Here is a 22,019-nt window from a genome sequence, read left to right on the forward strand (position 1 = left end):
ATCACGTTACCATGGTCACAAGTGGTTCGTTTCTGACCCAAGTACGCATCTGGACTCCTTAGAAGATGATGTGACCATGGGATTCATTTATCAAAAGGGATTTATCATGATCTACTTTTCAGCAGACGGTAAAATGTGTCCCATTGGTTCAGGAACACCTTTAATATAAATCATACATTGCCTGATCCCAATTTTCCATTACAGGTTTTGACCATTAAGTGTTCCTGCGCCTTTCCTCTGTTTCAGCTAAGTCTGGCTCCAAATCCAATTTCCTCTGCTTATGTAATGGCAGAAAAATACGCAGCTTCGAAAAAATGTTAGGTATGGTGCAGCTACAGCAGTCACCGCCTCCGTACTTTAAAGCACAAAGAGATAAGAGCAGAGGGAGGGAGCAGGTATGACACCTGCTCCGCAAGTGCTTCTCTGGCTGCGCCTGCCTGTCTGTCTGCAGGAGGTATCCTCAATCGCTCGCTCGCTCGCTCGCGCGCGCGCACCTCGTACACGTCATCATTGCCAGTCCGGTGTTAACGTGGACGTAAACATGGCGGTGGCGACTGGGTGGCAAAAGGAGGGGGTAGTTCACATTGCTAATCCAGGAACACCATGAGCACACTTAGATAGAAGCTCTTCCGGGGTAAACAACAATATCAGCTGTGTGGAATCGTCACGTCTAAACTGACAACTTGCCTGATCTGCTGCCTTCTTTTTGGATATAGGAGCCACTACAGTCATGGAAGACGAAGAACGGCAGAAGAAGCTGGAGGCCGGTAAAGCGAAGGTGAGTGCAAAATGTTGGCAGCTGTCAGCAGTGTCTTCATGAATTTCGTTTTCGTCTTTCAGTGCTGTCACTTTTCTTTACAGTGTTGATATTTAAAAACTGAAGACCTTCCTCTGGCAGTGTGTTTTTGTAGTGACTGTTCTTTTTGCATGGATTTGATTAACATCTGATTACGTTTGGTTTGCTGGATTGTTTTTGGTCGTGTTGTCAAGTTAGCATTTGTAAAGTATACCATCAATCCAGTGAAAAGGCAACATAAGTAAACTTCACTGATTTTTAAATGGCTTGATCTGCTTTTAAAATCACACATTTCCACAGAATATAATTTTCTAAGGCAGGTTAAAGTAAAGGTCGGTAGTTTCTTTAGTACTTGTGGAATTAATTTATAAATCAGAATCAGCACTCATGGGGTGGACAGTTTAATGGAACATGTGCTCCATTATTCTAGTGTACAGTGATAATAACAATTTTGACCCGATGCAGCATTTTACTATGCACGTGCTGACCAGCAAACAAACTGACCATATAATTTACAACTGGTCATCCGATATAAACTTAAGCCGCATATGTTTCGTGCACTGCAAATGAAGGACAAACGTAATAAAGCGCTTTACTCATTTACAACGTTACACATTTTCTTTTAACGTCCTTATCGACTATTGTCACAGTTTTGAAAAATGATCTGCAGTCAAAGGAGGACCTTTTGGTGGATACAGATAATAATCTTCCTTAAAACTACTTTGAAATGTTTCCATTTGCGTCGTCTTTTGGTTCTAACTTAAACTGCACTGTGCTGTCAGAGTGAATATTAACGGGATTATGTTACTTAGGCTTTACACTATTTGTCTTGTACATTTTTACATTTGTATTGCTCTATTTAGTGAATTTATGAGTAAATATTCCTTGCTAATATTGTAGCGTGGGAATTGGGATTTGACGTCCCAGGGTGCTCTGCGGCACTGCATCTAACAATTAGATTTTAAATTTTATTCATTTATTTTTTAGACATTCATTTTAAAATGTCTTGTATTTCCTGTTTAATGGTTTCATTTGTTCATGGTGTTCCTCTGAAAACTGTGGAGTTTTTGCTTTGACTGATGCTGCCAGGTGTATGAGTCCTGGTACAGGCGTTAAACAGAGAGGCTTCATTTGAATATTGCCAGTTGTAGTGATTGTTTGCACTAGCCGTATTTCAAGTGATAACGCTAAAGGAAAGCAGATGAATGTGCTTTTGTTAATAATTGAGTTTGATTATGGTCTGGGACCATTGTCTGCCACTTGTTTTATGGGCTTACCACTCAGCCATTCATGAATTAACTGCAGGCATCCCAGCAGCCAGTTGACATTGTCTTTGGGCTGCCCTCTGGTCTCAGTGGAACATAGGATCTAGATTCCTGACATTAAAAAAATGATTGATGTTTCACCGAGATCGGCTGGAACCTTTGAAATTGTGGAACATCTGGAAGACCCAGAGGTTCCAGAGATTTTCTTGGTAGAACTGCAACCATGTGGTTTTGCCTGTCCATACTCTTTTTTTTTTTTTTTTTTCTTTTTAGACGCCAGTACCTAAGACATTGTCTGTTCTGGCAGTGGCGGTAAGGATGTCTGGACCCCCTTGAATGGAGACTATGTAGCGCTGGAATACAATGAGGACTGATCATTTATGTTAGGTAGAATGCCTAGAGGGGGCTGGGCAGTCTCATGGCCTGGAACCCCTGCAGATTTTATTTTTTCTCCAGCCATCTGGAGTTTTTTTTTGTTATTGTAGAAATAAATCCTTTATTTGTACAATGTTCACAAAATGTTTGGCTAATTGGTTAATGATTGTTTACAGAACTTAAAATTTAGGAGATCAAAACCTAAACAAAAACTTTGTCAGAAATGCTTTGCTGATTAATTTCAGATTAGTTAGTTTTCCTCTTACTTTGTAAGGCAGCTGATATTACATTTTTGATAAATCCTAACATTAAAAGCACAATTTCACTGTTTTGTTTGGTTATACAGATTTCTTCTGGTTTCTTTGGGTGGATCTATGAAGATGTTCTGTAAATAAATAAATAAATAAATACTTGTGACTAGTATACACCACTTACTTTTTAAAGTAAACTTGTATTAGCTGCCAAGGTCCTCTGAAACAGCAATTTAATTATTGCAAGGCTTCCTTTACCAGTCAAACTCATTCAAGCAGTCTTTACGTTTTATCTTTCTTTGATAGTTAGCCTCAACAGATGCACAATATCCAACCATAATTATGTTATTACAATTCCTTTGTCTTGTATAGGGCTGCATGGAGAAGGAAGCAAGCTGTAATGGTAACAGGGCTGAAATTAGCCCTGAATGGAGAAGTCTGTCATAGAACATATCTGTCCTCATTCTTGTTATTCTATATAGCAGTTAATAAATGTTCACAAAGAAATGCTTGAGGATCAAGGAACAGTCTGCTGATCTTCTGATGGCAGGACATACAGAAAGCAAAGTGATGATCTACACGTACAGTATGTAGGAGTGTATTGGTGCAACAACATTAGTACAGTACATCAAAAGGCTACTAAAAATCCAGGTCTAACAGTGCTTAAATGCATGAAAGAAAACATGTGCTTTGAGGCATCATTTCATCATTATGTGTCAGTGACGCCTTTGGAATAGGGAGAGTTCCACAGTGACTGAGATGCAAAGATAGTGTTTTGTCTAGCAGCTAAGAATGTTAGAAAGCCAGCATTGGAAGATCTCATTTGTCTAACAGGTTTATTCTGGATAAACATAAGGGTGTTATGCTTTTGGGATGGACACAATTCTTTAAATGATATTTTCAATGGCAAATGGAAGGCTCTGCAGTACTTGATATATCAGGTTATATAAGGATTATTTTGAGGCCTGTTTATAAAATTGTATTGAATTAGGTGGTGAGATCCAAGATTCATCCTAGATTAGTTGATCTTTTTGAAGTGTGATGACATTAGGCTAAGTGGTGCAGATTTTTTTTTATACTACTATATATTATTTATTTAAAAATAATGCAATTCCATTTGTGGGTCAGTATGGCACATTTATTATTTTTTAATATTACCGTATTTACCCGTGTACCACGCGCACATTTTCTCCTGAAAATTAGCATTAGAAAATCAGGTGCGCGTCCTACACGAGGAAATGTGCGCGTCATACACGAGGAAACTTCTTCTGCTTGGGCTCACTCGCGCTCTCTCTCGCTTGCTTGCTCGCCCACTCGCGCTCTCTCTCTTGCTCACGAGCTCGTGCTCTCTCTCGCTCACTTGCTCGCCCACTTGTGCTCTCTCTCTTTCTGTCTTGCTCACTTGCTCACGCACTCGCGCTATCGCTTGACAGTGTTCGCGCTCTCTCTCTAAACGCTTCCTATACAATCACAACACGGGTAAAACTTTTTTCGTGATTTTCTTTGTAAAAAGTAGAGTGCGCGTCTTACACGAGGGCGCGTGGTACACGAGTAATTACGGTAATAAGAAATGTAATATATATTTGGATTGTGTGATATATTTTAAAAAAACTATTTTGGTTTTAGTGTGCAGAATTAAAGCACTTCACATTATACAGTTTTTATTCCTTACTTATAGCATGAACCCAGTCTTGTTTAGCACAAGAACTCTTGTCACTGGATTAGAGCATTTGAATTGGCCATAGTGTTATTAAAACCACTAAAATGCATGCTGTATTCGGTTGTACTTGAATGTCTTTTGCCTGAGTTATACGGAATTATATTTATATTGCCATTATTTTGATCCAAAGTGAAATATTCTATGTATCTCGATATGTTCTCAAAATACCTTAAGCCTTTATTCATTCCTTAAGGATTATTGTGACTAAATTACTTACCCAAAAATGATTGTCTATTATTCTTCTCATGTAGTAAAGGAGCTTCAAATGGCTGGAGAGTAGTAATACAATACTCCAAAATTTTAAAAGGAAGTCTTTATATAAATAGTTTGTTTTACACCAATATCGACAAAATAAAACACAATAAAAATAGACGTTTTAAGAATTTCTCTTCAAAAACTGGATTTTACAGTACATGACCAAGGCATTTTATGATATGCAACCCTGTAATCTATTTCCTTATGTGCATCAGTCTGTCTGTGATCACTGTACCAAGTTTAGTTTTCATGTCCCCTAGCACTGCAAAGTTGTACTGTTTGATACAACGCTTCCCATTTTTTGGAAACATTTTGTGTTCCATTTTGGAAAAATTTTAATGTGTTGCATCTCAACAATCTTTCAAAACAAGTGTTACTGTTGCAATTATATTTTTTTCATTTTTTAGAAAAAAAAAATGTGTGTATATATACACCAATCAGCCACAACATTAAAACCACTGACAGGAGAATTGAATAACATTGATTATCTTGTTACAGTGGCACCTGCGAAATGGTGGAATATATTAGGGAGCAAGTGAACCATCAGTTCTTGAAGGTGATATGTTGGGAGCAAGAAAAATGGACAGGTGCAAGGCTCCTAGTAACTTTGACAATGACTAAATTGTGATGGCTAGATGGCTGGGGCAGAGCATCTCCAAATCAGCAGGTCTTCTGGGTGGTCACAGTATGCAGAGGTTAATACCTGCCGAATGTGGTCCAAGTAAGAGCAACTGATGAACCAGCAACAGGATCATGGGTGCACAGGCACTCATTGATGTACATAGGCTAGCCTTAGCTGCTCCCCATGTGGTCTAATCTCAGAAAAAAGCTACTGCAGCACAAATTGCTGCAAAACTGAATGCTGGCCATGAGAGAAAGGTGTCAAAACCTTTTATCTGATTTTAGTTGCCTCTTTCAGCAGGATAATGCATTCTGTTACACTGCAAAATTGTTCAGGAATCTTTTGAGGAACATGACAAAGAGTTCATGGTTTTGACTTTGACTCCCAGTTCTCTAGATCTCAATCTGATTGAACATCTGTGGTATGTGCAGGAAAAAAAGGACTTAAAGGATCTGCTGCTAACATCTTGGCACCAGATATGACAGGAATCCTTCAAAGGTACTGCGGAGTCCATACATCAGTGTTTCATAGATGTTTTGGTAGTATTAGGGGAACCTACTCAATTTTAGGCAGGTGGTTTAAAAGTTGAGGCTGATCAGTGTTTATACACACACTATATATCTCTCTGAAGCTACATGTAAACAATTTTTAACTATCAACACATAATTATGTACTGATCCAAACATTTACTTTTCATATTGTATTCCATGCTAGTCCTTGAAACTATTTCATTTTTCCACTAGACACCGAGAAGCATTACATTTTTTTACAATAGACTGGAGTTTTTGGGCTGTAATTCATACATCTTCTCTTGCCTTCTGTTGTAGATGACCCACAAAGGTTTAGTATGTCTTTATTTTTATTTTTCTTGAATTTCACATCAAGGATAAACTAAGTACATACCTACTTTTTCATACCAATTTCTTACAGTTCTGGGTTATAGAGTTTAGGAAGTGCCTTTCCTGGCAGATCATGATGCGGGGCTTGAAATGGCCATGGACATTGCACCATAGCTAGTCACACAAACTTACGCCTAAAATATTCACATAGAGCCCAATATAGAGAGTCCAATCAACCTAAGCAGTACATTTTTCTGACATGCAAGTTGGAAACTGGCATACTCAAAAACAGTGGAGTAGAACAATGATGTTTAGTTGATTGGGGGAACTGGAGGTGCCCCACATGAAACTGCGAATGGTGCGGCACAGCCCTCAATCAAAGAGTGGTCTCATTTGAAAGTAAGTGTAGTGTGATTCAATGACATTTGATTTAGGGTCCCCTGATGAAATTGTGACTGGTATGTTGCTAATACTGGAAAACCAATGTTCAGAAAACTAATATACAGAGAATGTGCAACAGACAGCTTCTGGGTAAGGTAACTGAACTCATGATATTTGAACTATAAAATAGCACACCTCAACATTTCAAGGTTATAGTGAACAGTACATATAAATTAAGTGTAGCATTGAGTCCTTCAGCATATGCATCATTCTTAATAGAGTCAAAACTGTCCTCAGAATCTGACTCGGGCGTCTTCATATTACATATCACTAGCATTCTGTAACATACATTTTCCTAGTGTAAAAATCCAAGTATTACTGTGGCACCCAAACATTCCTCATACATTCTGACAGAAGCTTGTGCATAATGGTGCATAAAGATGAGCTCTCTCAATAGCCATTACTTTCCTGTCTTTATAGGTTGGGGTGTGTGATCACTCAGTTAAGTAATTGTCATGTTTACCTTTGGCAAAGTTCAGTGTAGGGCGAGTGAGGAATCTTGGTTTTACTTTCTGACCAGGATGACAGAAATATGTAGCAATGTTACCTAGAGTCTATATTGACGTTTATCCTCTGAGCACATGTGTGCACAAGTTGCAGTATCAGCAAAAAATCAGGGTGCAGTGTATTCAAGTTGAACATGACATCAGGGTCTCTGTTTACTATTAACATTTGACAGTAAGCCGCTTTGCAGATCCTACAGGATCAATCTTGCATGCTTGAATGTGGTGAAACAAATCATCAAACTTAAATGCTGACATACAAATGTATTCATGGTGTTCTTCATCTATTTCTTGCACAGGCAATACAGTGAACCCTCGTTTATCACGGTTAATCCGTTCCAGACTCTACCGTGATAAATGAATTTTCGCGAAGTAGGATTCTTTATTTATAAATCAAATATTTTCGCAGTTACAGTATAGAAAACCTGTTTATGACCTTTTAAATACGTTTTTTAACATTATTAGAGCCCTCTAGACATGAAATAACACCCTTTAGATACCATTACACTCGTGTTAGACAAAATATGAGAAAATAAGACATATTAGACGTTACAAATATATTATTACTAGGCTCACCCGCCTTTTAAGGCAACCGAGTTTTATCCTCAATTTTTGTGCGCTCCATGTGTACACCAGGCATGTAAGTGTAGGGAATGAGAACATCAAAGTGCCCATTCATAACATCTCCTAAAAACTTAATAGTTTTTTTATCCCCTCGAGTGCCTGTTCAAAGTCGTACAATGTCAGCCCGAATCTGTACTGCTAAAGATGGAGTTTCATGCACTAAATAAGCTATAGATGAGAATAAGCAAGCACCATCTTCCCTGATATTTACTACGCGGTGAGGCATTTGTACTCCATCAACATGAATTAATTCCAGAGACATAATTTTGTCTATTTATCCAGCGCATCGCGCACAAAAGCAAGCGAACAATGGCAGCACCAGAACTCTACTCACATCGCGTTGCTTCGTACCGCAAGTAGTAAGTCTGTAATAAGCGGAATACCGCTACGCTTTGCACTCACGGGACGGAAGGACAATCCATAACACTTTTATACTGTATAGTAGATTATTGTAATGTAATTTAATTACACACAACCACTAACCTATGAAGGCACAACCTCAGTAGGAGAGTCTTCAGGTGGTGCAGTATCTTCAGCAGGTGCGTCGTTGTCTTCTTCTGCTGAAGGAGTAGGCAGTGGGTGTCTGGATGCACGGCTGAAGAACATCTTGATAGGCAGTTGCTGGCGCTGTCTTTTCATATGCGTGAGGAGGCTTTTGTAGGGTATTGCCATTTTTGATCATATCCAAGAGTTTCACCTGGATAGTAAGCATCTTCCTCCAGTGCTTAGTTTTATTGTCAGAAGGTTTAGAAAAAGCAGCACGTTTAGGAACCATCGTGGGGGTTAGATAAAAGTTCTCAGAAAGCGCATGTGTAGTGACGTGTGTATGAGAAAAAATCGCGATAGAGTGAAGCCGCGAAAGTCGAAGCGTGATATAGCGAGGGATCACTGTACAAGTATTGCATATTCCTCATCGTAACGACACGCAATACATTTTAAAGGTCTCGTAAACCATGTTATGCACTTTTGCAACAGCATCAGAATTTACAGAAGCGTGTTTGAGCCACAGAGAAAGAAAAAAATTAGGGACACAGTGAAGAAAAAAAAAACCACTTTGTAATTAAGGTTGAAATTTTGACTTTAATCTCATACTATGACGATCTACTTTAATGACAAAATAAACGTCATCTTAAAACCAACCCAGTTGTTAATCACAATGTGATTCTGGGGCTTCCACCGGTGCTGGTAGCAGCGACTGGCAGCAATGGCCACACAGAACATTTTTTAAATATATGATATTGCAGCTCTCTGCACATTTAGAATGCTTAGATTTATACTTGATATCATTTCAATGATGAAATGGGTTAAAGCATCTATGTTACACAAAAATAATTTTAAATAATGAATACTGTTAATAATTACACATGTAGGGGTGGCACAGAGTCGTGTCCCTGGTGTTCCCTGCCTGGAGTTTGCATGTTTTCCTGGTGGGTTTCCAATGTGTGCTCCAGTTTTCTTCCAAGGACGTACAGGTTTGGGGATTTGATGGTGTTAAAATAATGGTAGTGTATGCGTGTGCTAGTATTCACCTTGTGATGAACTGAAGCCCCATCTAGGGATCTTTTCTGCCTCACGTCTGATTCTTGCTGAAATGGGCACGACCCTGGATTGACTGTTGTAATCATTAACCTTAACTTTTCAGAGATATTGTGGCAAGGTGTCCTGAATTTAATGGATGTTTTGGGCAATTCACAACACAGTAAAAATAAACAATGTTTGCTCACTGTGATATCTTGCACTGCAACCCGGTGGAATCCTCCAGATTTAAATAAAGTACGTGTGCAAGTATGAACAGTATGCTGCTTGTGTAGCAATAGCGTGCACAGGTGCATGAGTCACGTCGCAAGACTGTAAACCCAGCCTTATTCTTCAAAGAAATTTCTTGAGACAGTTCAATTTTCTTTGAAGTTTTTTAAACAAATCACCCTGCATACAGATTTCACATTGAAAAGCATTGTCGAATTTGCAGACTCATCTATCTTAAAACAAAGACATTTTCTATGTGTCTAACTACAAATTAGCTTACTGTGTCAATTTTATTTTGACAGCAGTTGCCCCAGCTTGTGTAAGTTTTATACTTTGCTTTTTTCTCACCTCCGACAGCTGCTACTGACTGCAAACAGACCCCCAATATAAGTTAATGAAACACCAACAGACTGCATGCATGGATAGGAAGCTGCTGTCACTGGCTGATTGAGTGCATGCAGAATGGTGTCTGAGCATGTGTGACTTTTGTGCAAGCATATATATATAAACTCGATAAAGGACCTTGAGGCATGTAAGCTTTTATGCACACATAAACATTTACACATTTAGAGTGGTCCCTGTGATGAACCAGAGTCATGTCCAGCCCGGTTTTCAGCTTTTTTCCCCCGAGAAAGTCTTTGGCCTCTGCCACCCTGAAATGGATTGAGAGGTTCTAGATCCCACCTGGTGATCTCGGTCCACTGCACAGCCCTCAAATACACCTAAATGTTATGCCATGCATGCATTTTCTTACTTGTTTTTACATTGATGAACACAAATACTATTACTGAAGTAATAAAATTAAATGTTGCAAACGTCATTGAATGTTAAATAATAATTGCAATCTTTTGTAAACAATATACATAAAATATTAAAACAGAAGTTAAAGATTCAAGTAAAACGAACATTAATGTGGTCTTTTGTAAACAGTTGTTCAAAAAAGTTGCACACAAACTGAATACTAATATACTTAATGGCTTTGCATAAATGCAAACAGTGCACATGAACTAACAACATCAATAAACTGCAATGTTTGCCATTCTTGCTTCAAAACTTAACAGTTTACAGGTTTAAATCAATTAATGATTCCATAATTTAGAAATAAGATACCTCTTGAAATTTGGTTTAACAACTTGCATGTTGGTCCTGTAACACTAGAATTACCAAAACCACGAAAAAACTCGTAAATCCGGCCCACCTTAAATCCCTTCGCACCTCTCTGTCAGCTTCTTTTGTCTTGTAAATGTGTCAATAAGCCCAAGCAGAAAGCAGCCTGCTATACCATCCCACCCCATCGCCTCAGAACGGGCAAGAAGTTCTCCCAGTTCTTGCCTTGATTGATTATCTGGGAGTAAGCTACTCAGAATTGTAAGGGGAAATAATTTGATGTGTGTTTTGTGTCTACAACTATCTAAGTAAACACATCGTTAAAACAAATGTGTTTTACATTTTAGTAATAAACGACAATAAACGCCGGTGTAAATTTATAGGACTTGTAAAAGTTAGCGTTTTTTTTTTTTTTCACTTTTACTCTCAGTCACGATCATGATACAACACCCACCTGGAAATTCTCTGATCTGGAGGGATAAAAGCTGACATAAAAGCTGTTGAATCTGCCTTCTTTGTATCTCACCGTCACTTGATTTTTTTTTTTTTATTCAGTTTTATTGAGTGTTCCTGCTCATGCTGAATTAGTATGCACCTTATGGTCCATGATGTCAAAGCCGCTCTCGCAAAAAAACAGAGACATAATTATATATGATATTTGAAATAACTCATTTTATGACCTGTATAGTACATTTCGGACAACATTGTGGCACTGATGCAACATCCATTCATTCATCCATCCATTATCCTACCCGCTATATCCTAACTACAGGGTCATGGGAGTCTGCTGGAGCCAGTCCCAGCCAACACAGGGCGCAAGGCAGGAAATAAACCCTGGGCAGGGTGCCAGCCTACCCCAGACTGATGCATCATTATTCATATTATTCATATTCATTCGCATGCCTTATTGCGCTTGTAATCAGTGACCACATTTTTTTTTTTTTTGGATATTGCCCATGCAGTCTCCACTTTTTGGTGCACTGTGCTGTTTCTTTTGTACTCCAGTACATGCAGAGGAAAGAATAGTACAGAGAGGATCAGTTCCACGCTACAGTATATGCAATTATCAGATTCAAATGTTAACAGTTCACACACAGACCCAAGGACCATCTTTCCTATATTTACGACATGTATACCTGTTGCAACGTACACACTTCTCTCTATGCTGTGGTTACTATTACACTGAAGGGGCACCTGACACTCACTGAGTTTTCTTTCCTGGAGGAAGCGGCGGTCTTGGAACAGAAACAGAAATGTCGATTTGCATACTCTTTTGCTTTATCCATCACCTTTTCTTGTAAGAAGCGACGATGAAGCTCCTCTGCAAGGTGAGCCATGAACACTGTTCTTTTCTCAGTGGCCCCTGTGCATGCCTTGTACAGTACATGCACGTTGATCACTGCCAGGTCAGGCTTGTTATAGCACACAGCAACAGGCCACCCGTGTGCTCCTGCTCACGCCTTCGATGTCAATGCTGCAGTGGGCAAAAAAGAAAGAGATAAATATATGTGACATTTTGAAGAAATCATTTTATGACCTCAATAGTACCAATCATAAAACATAATCGCACTAATGCAATATTATTTGAAAATGAACAGCATCAGATCAGCTGTAAATGTATGGTATTTATAAAAGAGTATAAATTCATACCTGATCTGATGCTGTTTATTTTCAAATATATAAGGTATACCTCTCTATTAATAAGTAGCTTTATAGTGTCGTTATTGTCCTGTGTACTGAGTACAGTGAACATCTTACTTGTTGATCAACATGCAACACATTACCACTCTCCAGTGTCATGATCACTGATTATAAATACCTTACCTTGAAACATTTGCATTGCTGAAAGAACTGCCTTATCTCAAAATTTACAGGGCAGAAAAGCAATGAACATAAATAGACTAAAATGCTGGACAGGAATATAGAAGACCATTGTCAATAGGTTGACTTTTCTACATGATTACATACAAGACGCCCGATTGTGAGCTGCAGCATGTCATTGATGAACTGAAGACGTTGGAGAGACTGATTCAGCAGTTTCTAGGAAGACCATATTATCATGGGGAAACAGATATCTCACCTGCTAAATGGACAGCAAGCTGCCTTTATAGTCTTTGTCAACTATACAAAACCAGCACTGCACTGTGCCACAGGGACCCAAGGACAAGTCAACTTTACCCCAACTCTTACTTCTGATGATGACCACAGAATCTGGGAGGTTCAGCAATGCAAAATGCATTGCTTGTTTCAACAACATTCTCATCATTTGTTAAAGCCTTGAAGGAAAGACCTCCTGCTGCAAGAATTGTTTCTGGACCAATGCCTACTCAGAAACAGTTGGATGAAGCCTACAGTTGTCTCTTGGCCCTGAATGCCTTGGTTAGAGCCTCTGAGAGAAGCAAAACATTAACTTAATGGACAACTGGTATCTGTTTTTTTTTGGTTTTTTTTTTTGGAAGCGACCATGATTTTTCAGATGCGATGGCTTACTTTCAAATAGATTCAGTGGCAAGTGTTCTTTCTGAAAACATTTCAAAGATATTACAGTGTTCACGAATACCTAGCTTTTTACCTTATGTTATCCAATGAACTCCTATTAAAATATAAGTAATTTGCAATGGGTATAGCTGGATGTTGCCCTGTAATAATTTTTAGATTGGCTAAAACATTGGACAAATCCAGCATGAACACAAATAACTTAATTGCTTGTTGTTGGCCTAAAACTTTAGTTGAAGCTGTGTTCTTCAGAGGCTCTGAATATGGCTTTATTTAATATCAGAGCTTTAACTAGTAATACATTTTAAGCAGTTTAAGGAAAATATACTTTATAATTTTGTGTGAAATACAGCTGAAAAACAATAGTGCTGTAGTATAATTGAAATTGCACCTTTAAATTATAGTTTTGTTCACTCTGTGCATCAAGCAAAGAGAGCTGGTGGTTTAGCGTGTATTTTCTCAAGCTATTTAGAGTGTAAAAATACTGGTTTTGATACTTTTGTATCTTTCACATCTTGCTGTAGTTATGTCAAGGCATATCCCACACTCTCATACTGACAATTTATCCACCAAAATATAATGCGACTTTTGTCAATGAATTCTCATACTTACATTATTGTCTTTAATAATAGCTAGTTATAATTGGTGATTAGGTGATTTCGGTTACCACTCGGATTCTCACTGTTTGAAAAGAGCGATTTGTTTATTTTATTTAAAGTGGTGTGAAAAACTATTTGCCCTCTTCCTGATTTCTTATTCTTTTGCATGTTTGTCACACAAAATGTTTCTGATCATCAAACACATTTAACCATTAGTCAAATATAACACAAGTAAACACAAAATGCAGTTTTTAAATGTTTTTTATTATTTAGTGAGAAAAAAAATCCAAACCTACATGACCTACATTGTTAAAAAATAACCTAACTGTGAGTTCAATTTCCGTAGCCACCCCCAGGCCTGATTACTGCCACACATGTTTCAATCAAGAAATCACTTAAATAGGAGCTGCCTGACACAGAGAAGTAGACCAAAAGCACCTCAAAAGCTAGACATCATGCCAAGATCCAAAGAAATTCAGGAACAAATGAGAACAGAAGTAATTAGGATCTATCAGTCTGGTAAAGGTTATAAAGCCATTTCTAAAGCTTTGGGACTCCAGCAAACCACAGTGAGAGCCATTATCCACAAATGGCAAAAACATGGAACAGTGGTGAACCTTCCCAGGAGTGGCCGGCCGACCAAAATTACCCCAAGAGCGCAGAGACGACTCATCCGAGAGGTCACAAAAGACCCTAGGACAACGTCTAAAGAACTGCAGGCCTCACTTGCCTCAATTAAGGTCAGTGTTCACGACTCCACCATAAGAAAGAGACTGGGCAAAAATGGCCTGCATGGCAGATTTCCAAGACGCAAACCACTGTTAAGCAAAAGAACTTTAGGGCTCATCTCAATTTTGCTAAGAAACATCTCAATGATTGCCAAGACTTTTGGGAAAATACCTTGTGGACTGATGAGACAAAAGTTGAACTTTTGGAAGGCAAATGTCCCGTTACATCTGGCGTAAAAGGAACACAGCATTTCAGAAAAAGAACATCATACCAACAGTAAAATATGGTGGTGGTAGTGTGATGGTCTGGGGTTGTTTTGCTGCTTCAGGACCTGGAAGGCTTGCTGTGATAGATGGAACCATGAATTCTACTGTCTACCAAAAATCCTGAAGGAGAATGTCCGCCATCTGTTCGTCAACTCAAGCTGAAGCGATCTTGGGTGCTGCAACAGGACAATGACCCAAAACACACCAGCAAATCCACCTCTGAATGGCTGAAGAAAAACAAAATGAAGACTTTGGAGTGGCCTAGTCAAAGTCCTGACCTGAATCCAATTGAGATGCTATAGCATGACCTTAAAAAGGCGGTTCATGCTAGAAAACCCTCAAATAAAGCTGAATTACAACAATTCTGCAAAGAGCGCTGTAAAAGACTCATTGCAAGTTATCGCAAACGCTTGATTGCAGTTTTTGCTGCTAAGGGTGGCCCAACCAGTTATTAGGTTCAGGGGGCAATTACTTTTTCACACAGGGCCATGTAGGTTTGGATTTTTTTTTTCTCCCCAAATAATAAAAACCATCATTTAAAAACTGCATTTTGTGTTTACTTGTGTTATATTTGACTAATGGTTAAATGTGCTTGATGATCAGAAACATTTTGTGTGACAAACATGCAAAAGAATAAGAAATCAGGAAGGGGGCAAATAGTTTTTCACACCACTGTAGATGCACCAAGAATACACCCAGTCTTGCTTCAGCCTTCACATAGTCACTCACAAAGTCAAATAACACAGCAGTTAAATTGAAGTTCTGTCATGTAGCACTCCAAACTAATGTGATCAAATAAAGCATAATAGTTTATTAGCTTTCTTTTAATATAAGTAGGCATGTCATCCAGTCAACACACATAGAAGGACACATACAGCACCTGGGTATATCAAAAGGATTTAAAATCAACACCAAACAGGTCATGGACATGGATATACCTGATCATTACTGCATTTTATTTGATGTAAAAATATGACTAGGACTAAAGAGTAGAGTGTTGTTAAATACATTATTTTGACTTTGCTGCTGCTTCTAGGTTGCTAATATTCTAAATAATCTGAATTTAGTGCTTGTCTTTAATATAGCCAGCAGTGTAACCAGTAAGGCTAAAAATTTTAATGCCAAGGAGAGAGCCACAGCCAATATAGTAGCAGATGTAAAAGCTGTTAAGAAACCATCCACTATTAAAATTCTGTGGAAAACTCAAAGCAGTGTCTAAACTTAAAGGAGAATGTCAGATGGCTGAGTGAAAAGGGAAAGCTAACTTAACTGTCATGAAATAATGAAGGTTCCTATAACTACAATACAGCAGTCCTACTTTAAGACATTCTTTTCTTAAATGATAATATATATATTTTGTAATAAAGAAAAGACATGCATAAAGGTTTGGGGTTTTTAGCCCCGTATACTGTAACATAAATGGGTCATCAATTTTCAAGCCAAAAATCATCAGACCCATAAGGATGGGTAGACGGACAATTTATATGGTTGGACCGCAAATTAAACAGTGGGATGCTGGGAAAAGTGTGGTGATGGATGCGCGGCTGACGTCATCAAACAGGGACCAGAGGGCAGAAAGGGATCCGGAAGTGCTGTGGTTCATTTTGTCATCCGGGCGATGTTATGCCGGCAGTGCTTCGTTCTTTCTGACAAAATAAGAAGAGAGAGGTTAGTACACTGCCATTGATCATGGCATGACTTGTCGCGGTGCAAGTCGGGTCCTTAAACTGCTCCCCATGCGCTTGTGCGTGACAAATATAAATATAAATGTATTTATTTATTTATTTTGTATTTCAGCTTATTTATCCTTTCTGTAAGTGTAATTTTTTTCTTAATTTCTTGTAAAGCACCTGAGTTACTTTTGTTGTATTAAGATGTGCCATAGAAGATAAATGTTGTTATCACACTTAAGCATAACGGCAAATCTTAGTTGGGTAAGTCCTAATGCCTCTGCAAAATTTTGTGTGCAGGTGCAGAATTTCACTGTTTCTAAGTGAGACTTTTGCAGCAGGATGCAATGGAATCTCTTGGGACTGATGCAGTCAAGCTTTGGGGTTAATAAGCTTTTGGAAACTCTATATTACTGCTATTATCTTTACTTGTACGAAATTAAAACTACTTTAGACGAAGCTGATATGAAGAATCATGATCATAAAAATGAAAATGGCAGTAACTAAATTATAATGCATTGAATATAGTCAAGAGCTGTTACAAGTAATGCAAAAAAGACAGTATATCTAAAGGAAAAAAGTAAATTCAACTAAGTTTACTGTAACAGTAAGTACTGTACTATTTTAATGAACCATTAGGAATCTATTAGGAAAAGGATGGTTGAATGTATTCTTAAATTTGTAATGTATTTCTGCTATTGTTTTTTTTTTATCTTGATTTGCAGGTGTTTATTAATAACAGCATATGAAAATAGTATTTTAAATCTAAATTTGCTGTGCTCTATTTCATGCTCAGTTATGCAAATTATTTGTTATTGTTGGACATGTTTGTTAAGCCTGTCTCTATTATGAATGTATGCAATGTGAAAGCATAATTTGCTTAATGCACAATTGCATTTTAGATCTCATATTTTGGTTTCCTAAAATTAATAGAAATGATGAATCACAAATCTTAGAAATTAGCCAAAATATAACATTGTACATTACAGTTTTTAGCAATTCTGTCTCGTAAATAGGACATGATTATATTTGTGACATACTCTGTTATCGCCAGAACCATATTTATCTCATGTTATCGGTGGTCTTGGCGAATGTTTGTTGTGGTGGCACCAGGCCGTCAGGAAGCTCCAAACCCGAACACACTGAGTCCCAGGATTAAATAATCAAGTGGTTTATTCAATACAATACCTCCAAAGTAGCACAAGCACAAATCACAGCTTCTCTGTCCCACTCTCTGTTTGTCTCTCTCCATAATTCTTCTCTTCTTATCACTGCACTGCCCTCCTCCAGTCAAGTGTTGCTCTGCATTCTCCTAGCTCTGATTTGCCTGGATAAGGGAGTGAGGTCCCCTTTTATTAAAGACCCGGGAGTACTTCCGGTGCCAGGGACACTGCCCAATGGAAGTACTTCCTGGTCATACGGAAGTCCCATAAATTAGGGAGCGCATCTCCCAACTACGCCCCATTGTAGCACCCATGGTCCCCAGCAGGTCTGTGTTGCTGAACTACATCTCCCAGCATTCCCTGCTGGTTCCCAAATGGGGGCATATACAGCATCTTTCACAACTGATGGGCTGTCCGTCCATTCCTTCTGGCCATCTCTTGTGGGTCTGACTCCTTCCTCTCTCCTGGTCGGGATGCCCATCTGCCTGCTCGGAGCCTCGCATACGTGTAAGGAGCCATCTCCTTTTTTGGTCGGGATGCCCCTCTAACCCTTGTGGCATTTACAGTGTACATACTCATGATATTCAAATTAGTGAGGATAATGGTCAAGGAATCCATGGTGAAATGTAGCCTGCAGCATTTGAGTAGTCTTCCAGGTATTTTTGTCCTGGATTAATGAGGCTTGGGTTTCTGTCTGGCAAAGTATATATGTCAAGTGCAAGTAACAATTTGAATAAAGTGATGCTTGACATAGTAAAAACTCCTATTTTTAGTCACTGAAGTGCCAATCCAAGCTTTTTTTCTTACGTAAGTGGTACGTTTGCTTATTTCTTCTAAACTGACATTTTTATACCAAATAAATATGAAAGATGCACTCTTTTGTATAAAATAATTAATGGGAAACTGATGTGCTTTCAGTTATTTTTTTTGCAATTTAATGAAAACAAAGTATTTCTTAACTGTTGATTTAAAGTACCCCAAGGTTAATCTGGTCAACCTGATTATCTGGCATAAAGCAAGGTTCAGATCCCATATATTTAAAGAATGTTGTTGGCATTTATTATTATGCTGACATACTTTCATTTATTATTGTAGAAATGTTGGGAAAATACCGTACAGTTGTCTGGTTTTAGCATAAGCATTTTAGCAGGGAAAGACAAAGTGGTTTGGTGCCATAGGTGCCCTAACAGAAATTTTCAAACTTTATGCATTGTTACTGTTTGTTGTGTAGCAGCTGCAAGGCGCTCTGATTCTCACAGTCTTTAACATGGTTATTTATTTTAATTTGGGGATGCAAGGAACGCACCCAGCCTTGACTTGGCTCGTGCTCACACACGCACACACGCACGCACAGAGACCTGTAATACAGCAGCTCAAATAAAAAGAAAAGAAAGAGTATGTTAAATAATGAAGGCAAAAAAAAAAATTAACAAACTGTGCATGCAAAATCACACCTACATAACTCCGGTGATTTATTAAACTAACACAGATACAAAAGAAACCTGACAAAACACTAAGCACTAAATTACCAATGGTTAACACTTAAGACAAAGTCCAAATGCAGTCCAGTACAAAAGATACAGATGAAGGTGAAAATAAACTGAAGTGGATGAATGTCTTAGAAAATGATGGTTAGATGCATTCTTAAATTCATAATGCATTTGAAAAAGTGAAAAACCTTGTGAATGTTATGGAAAGTATTGTTCTATCATGTCCTGTTGTTACGTGAATATTTGTGGTCATTGGTAGGTCATAGGTATATGAGTTGGAGACGGTGGCACTGACCAGAAAGCAGGAGACAGAGCTGGAGGTGGCAGAGTTAAAGATGCTAAGATTTGCATTGAGTGTGACGAGGATGAACAGGATTAGAAATGAGTACATTAGAGGGTCAGCTCAAGTTGGACAGTTGGGAGACAAAGTCAGAGAGGCGAGATTGCATTAGTTTGGACATTTGCAGAGGAGAGATCCTGGGTATATATTGGGAGAAGGATGCTAAGGATTGAGCTTGCCAGAGAAGAGGAAAAGGGGAAGGCCTAAGTGAAGGTTTATGGATGTGGTGAGAGAGGACATGCAGGTGATGGGTGTAACAGAACAAGATGCAGAGGACAGAAAGATATAGAAGAAGATGATCCGCTGTGGCAACCCCTAACGGGAGCAGCTGAAAGAAGAAGATGAAGATAGCATTTCCAAGATGAAGATGTATTCCAGGATGAAATTGCACAAATAACCAGATACAGGACAAGAGTGTAAATCCAGAAAAAAATGTAATCCAATAGATGATTGAATTTGTAAACAATTTGAGGGTTAAAGTGTTGCTACAGAAATACATCAGTCAATCTCAATCCCTCCTTCTGGTGTTTTACAGCCCCATTTTTAAAATAGCACCTCGGCTTCTCAAACCCAGAAACCCTGGTAGTACTGCCACTACAGTTGTTTATAAAATGAATGAGGAGGGGACAAGTGCTTTGCACATATGAGTATAAGACTGCCATCAGGTTATACTATTAGTAGTACTGTTGGCTCAGCTAAACTTTCAGTGGCCTACGTAATGCTTGAGAGAAGGACACATTTTCTCTTGATTCCCTCTGCTCCATAGTTTAAAATTACAAATTGAACAACACATTGAGGACTTTAATTTAAGGGTACTTGCATACATTTCAGTCCCAGCATGTAGAAATTACAATACTTTTTTATATATGGCCACACTAAATTCCCCAACCCCCCCCCCCCCCACCATTTAAGGGTAATTTTGCAATGGTAGGTATATTAAAGCAGTCATATTTAGTGTTTTGTTGCATGACTGCTTGAAGTCTGTGATTCATAGACATCACCAGGTGCTGAGTATCTTCTCTGGCGATGCTCTGCCAAGCCCCTAATGAAGCAATCTTCAGCTTCTGCATGTTTCGGGGGCATGTCCCTTTAAGTTTTCACTTCAGCATATTGAATGTATGCTCAATTGGATTTAAGGGTTGACTGGCTCAGCCATTCAAGAATTTTCCATTTCTTTAGCTTTGAACACATGTGTTGTCTTATTAGTATATTTGGGACTGTTACTTTGTAGCATGAAGCACAGTCCAATAAGTTTGGAGGCCTTTACTGAAACTTGAGCAGATATTTCTATACACCTCAGAAGTCATTGTGCAACTGCTGTCAGCAGATACATCACCAAATAAATGTGCTAGTACCAGTGGAAGCCATACATGCCCAGACCGTTACACCCCCACCACCATGTTTAACAGATGAGGTGGGATGCTTTGGATTTTGGGCAGTTCTTTTTCTTCTTCACACTTTGCTCTTGCCATCACACTGATACAGGTTAATCCTTGTCTTGTCTTTTCACATGACTTTTTTTTTCCAGAATTCTACAGGATCTTTTAACTACTTTTTTGCAAACTGTAATCTGGCCATCCTGTTTCTGTGGTTTGCATCTTGCAGTGTAGCCTCTGTATTTCTGTTCAAGAAGTCTTTGGTGGGTAGTAGTCTCTGATGCATCCACATCTGCCTCCTGAAGACTGTTTTTGATCTGTCGGACAGGCATTTGTGGCTTTTCCTTTACCATAGTGAGGATTCTTCTGTAATCAGTAGTGAAGGTGTTCTTTCTTCTTAATGATATTCCAGAAAGTTGAATTAAGTAATCTTAAGGTTTTGTCATAGTGTGTAATGGTTTCATTCTTGTTTTGCAGCCTCATAATGGCTTATTTGACTTTTTTGGCACAGCTCTTGTCCTAAACTTGAACAATGGCAACTATAGTCTCCAAAGGCAAGCCTAAGTATCTTCTGCTTAACCTAATGAAGCAATGAAACACACAAGTAATCACAAACACCTGTGAGACCAATTGTTTGTAATTTTAAACTTTGGAGCAGAGGGGTAAATCAAGGAAAAAATTGTCTTTGTCCTAAACATTATGGAGGGCACTGCATGCATAGCTAATAATACAATCAACTCTGAATAATCTAAAATTCTCTCTGGTTACATAGCCAAGACCTCTTCCTGAAGTAGAGTTTTTTCATTGCTAAATTAATTTTCTGGCTGCTGCAGCATACTGAAATTTGTTTTTGAAATATTTCAAATTATATACACTACCAATCAAAAGCTTGGATCACCTAAATATATTCATGTTTATGTTGGAAATTGATACCTTTTTTATTAAGATACCGTTAATTTAAAAGTACAGCTGAAACATTACTATTGTTAATGGATTTTAATGTCTGAAATGCCTAATTTTTAATTTATTCTTCACATATGACTGCAAAGCCCCATTTTCACCAACCATTGGTTTAGTGTTTTAATGGTAAACATTCTTAGCTCATCCTTAACTAGTCATATTTAAATGCTATGCAATTATTAGAAAAATCTTTGTTATTGCATTAACACCAGTAAAGCAGTTATTTTTTGCAATAAAGGAAGTACATTCTCTTACCTTGGGTTGCAAGGTACTAGCACTCCTAAAGTTCATTTCTTAATAAATGGCCAAAATGAAACCGCATTCTCAAGAAATATGTCAGTCTGTTTTTTTGCCAGCATGCTCAAGATTTCATACAAAGGTGTCTA

At 38.3% G+C, this 22,019-nt stretch overlaps 1 protein-coding gene across 6 annotated transcripts in view; it reads left to right on the forward strand.

Annotated features, from left to right (window-relative positions):
* Nucleotides 1-336: 336 nt before the first annotated feature.
* Nucleotides 337-22,019, forward strand: part of akap9 (A kinase (PRKA) anchor protein 9) — a 231,256-nt gene continuing 209,573 nt past the window's right edge. For 4 of the 6 annotated variants that reach the window (XM_039736923.1, XM_039736925.1, XM_039736922.1 and 1 more), the window contains exon 1: nucleotides 523-778. In XM_039736923.1, coding sequence (XP_039592857.1) covers nucleotides 731-778 — 48 coding nt within the window. In that variant the 5' untranslated portion in view covers nucleotides 523-730. Of the gene's footprint in view, nucleotides 455-522; nucleotides 779-22,019 lie in introns of those variants that run through there. The other 2 variants (XM_039736927.1, XM_039736921.1) reach the window with 2 other exon arrangements.

Source organism: Polypterus senegalus, chromosome 15 (genome assembly GCF_016835505.1).
Source record: "Polypterus senegalus isolate Bchr_013 chromosome 15, ASM1683550v1, whole genome shotgun sequence".
Taxonomy (NCBI): domain Eukaryota; kingdom Metazoa; phylum Chordata; class Cladistia; order Polypteriformes; family Polypteridae; genus Polypterus; species Polypterus senegalus.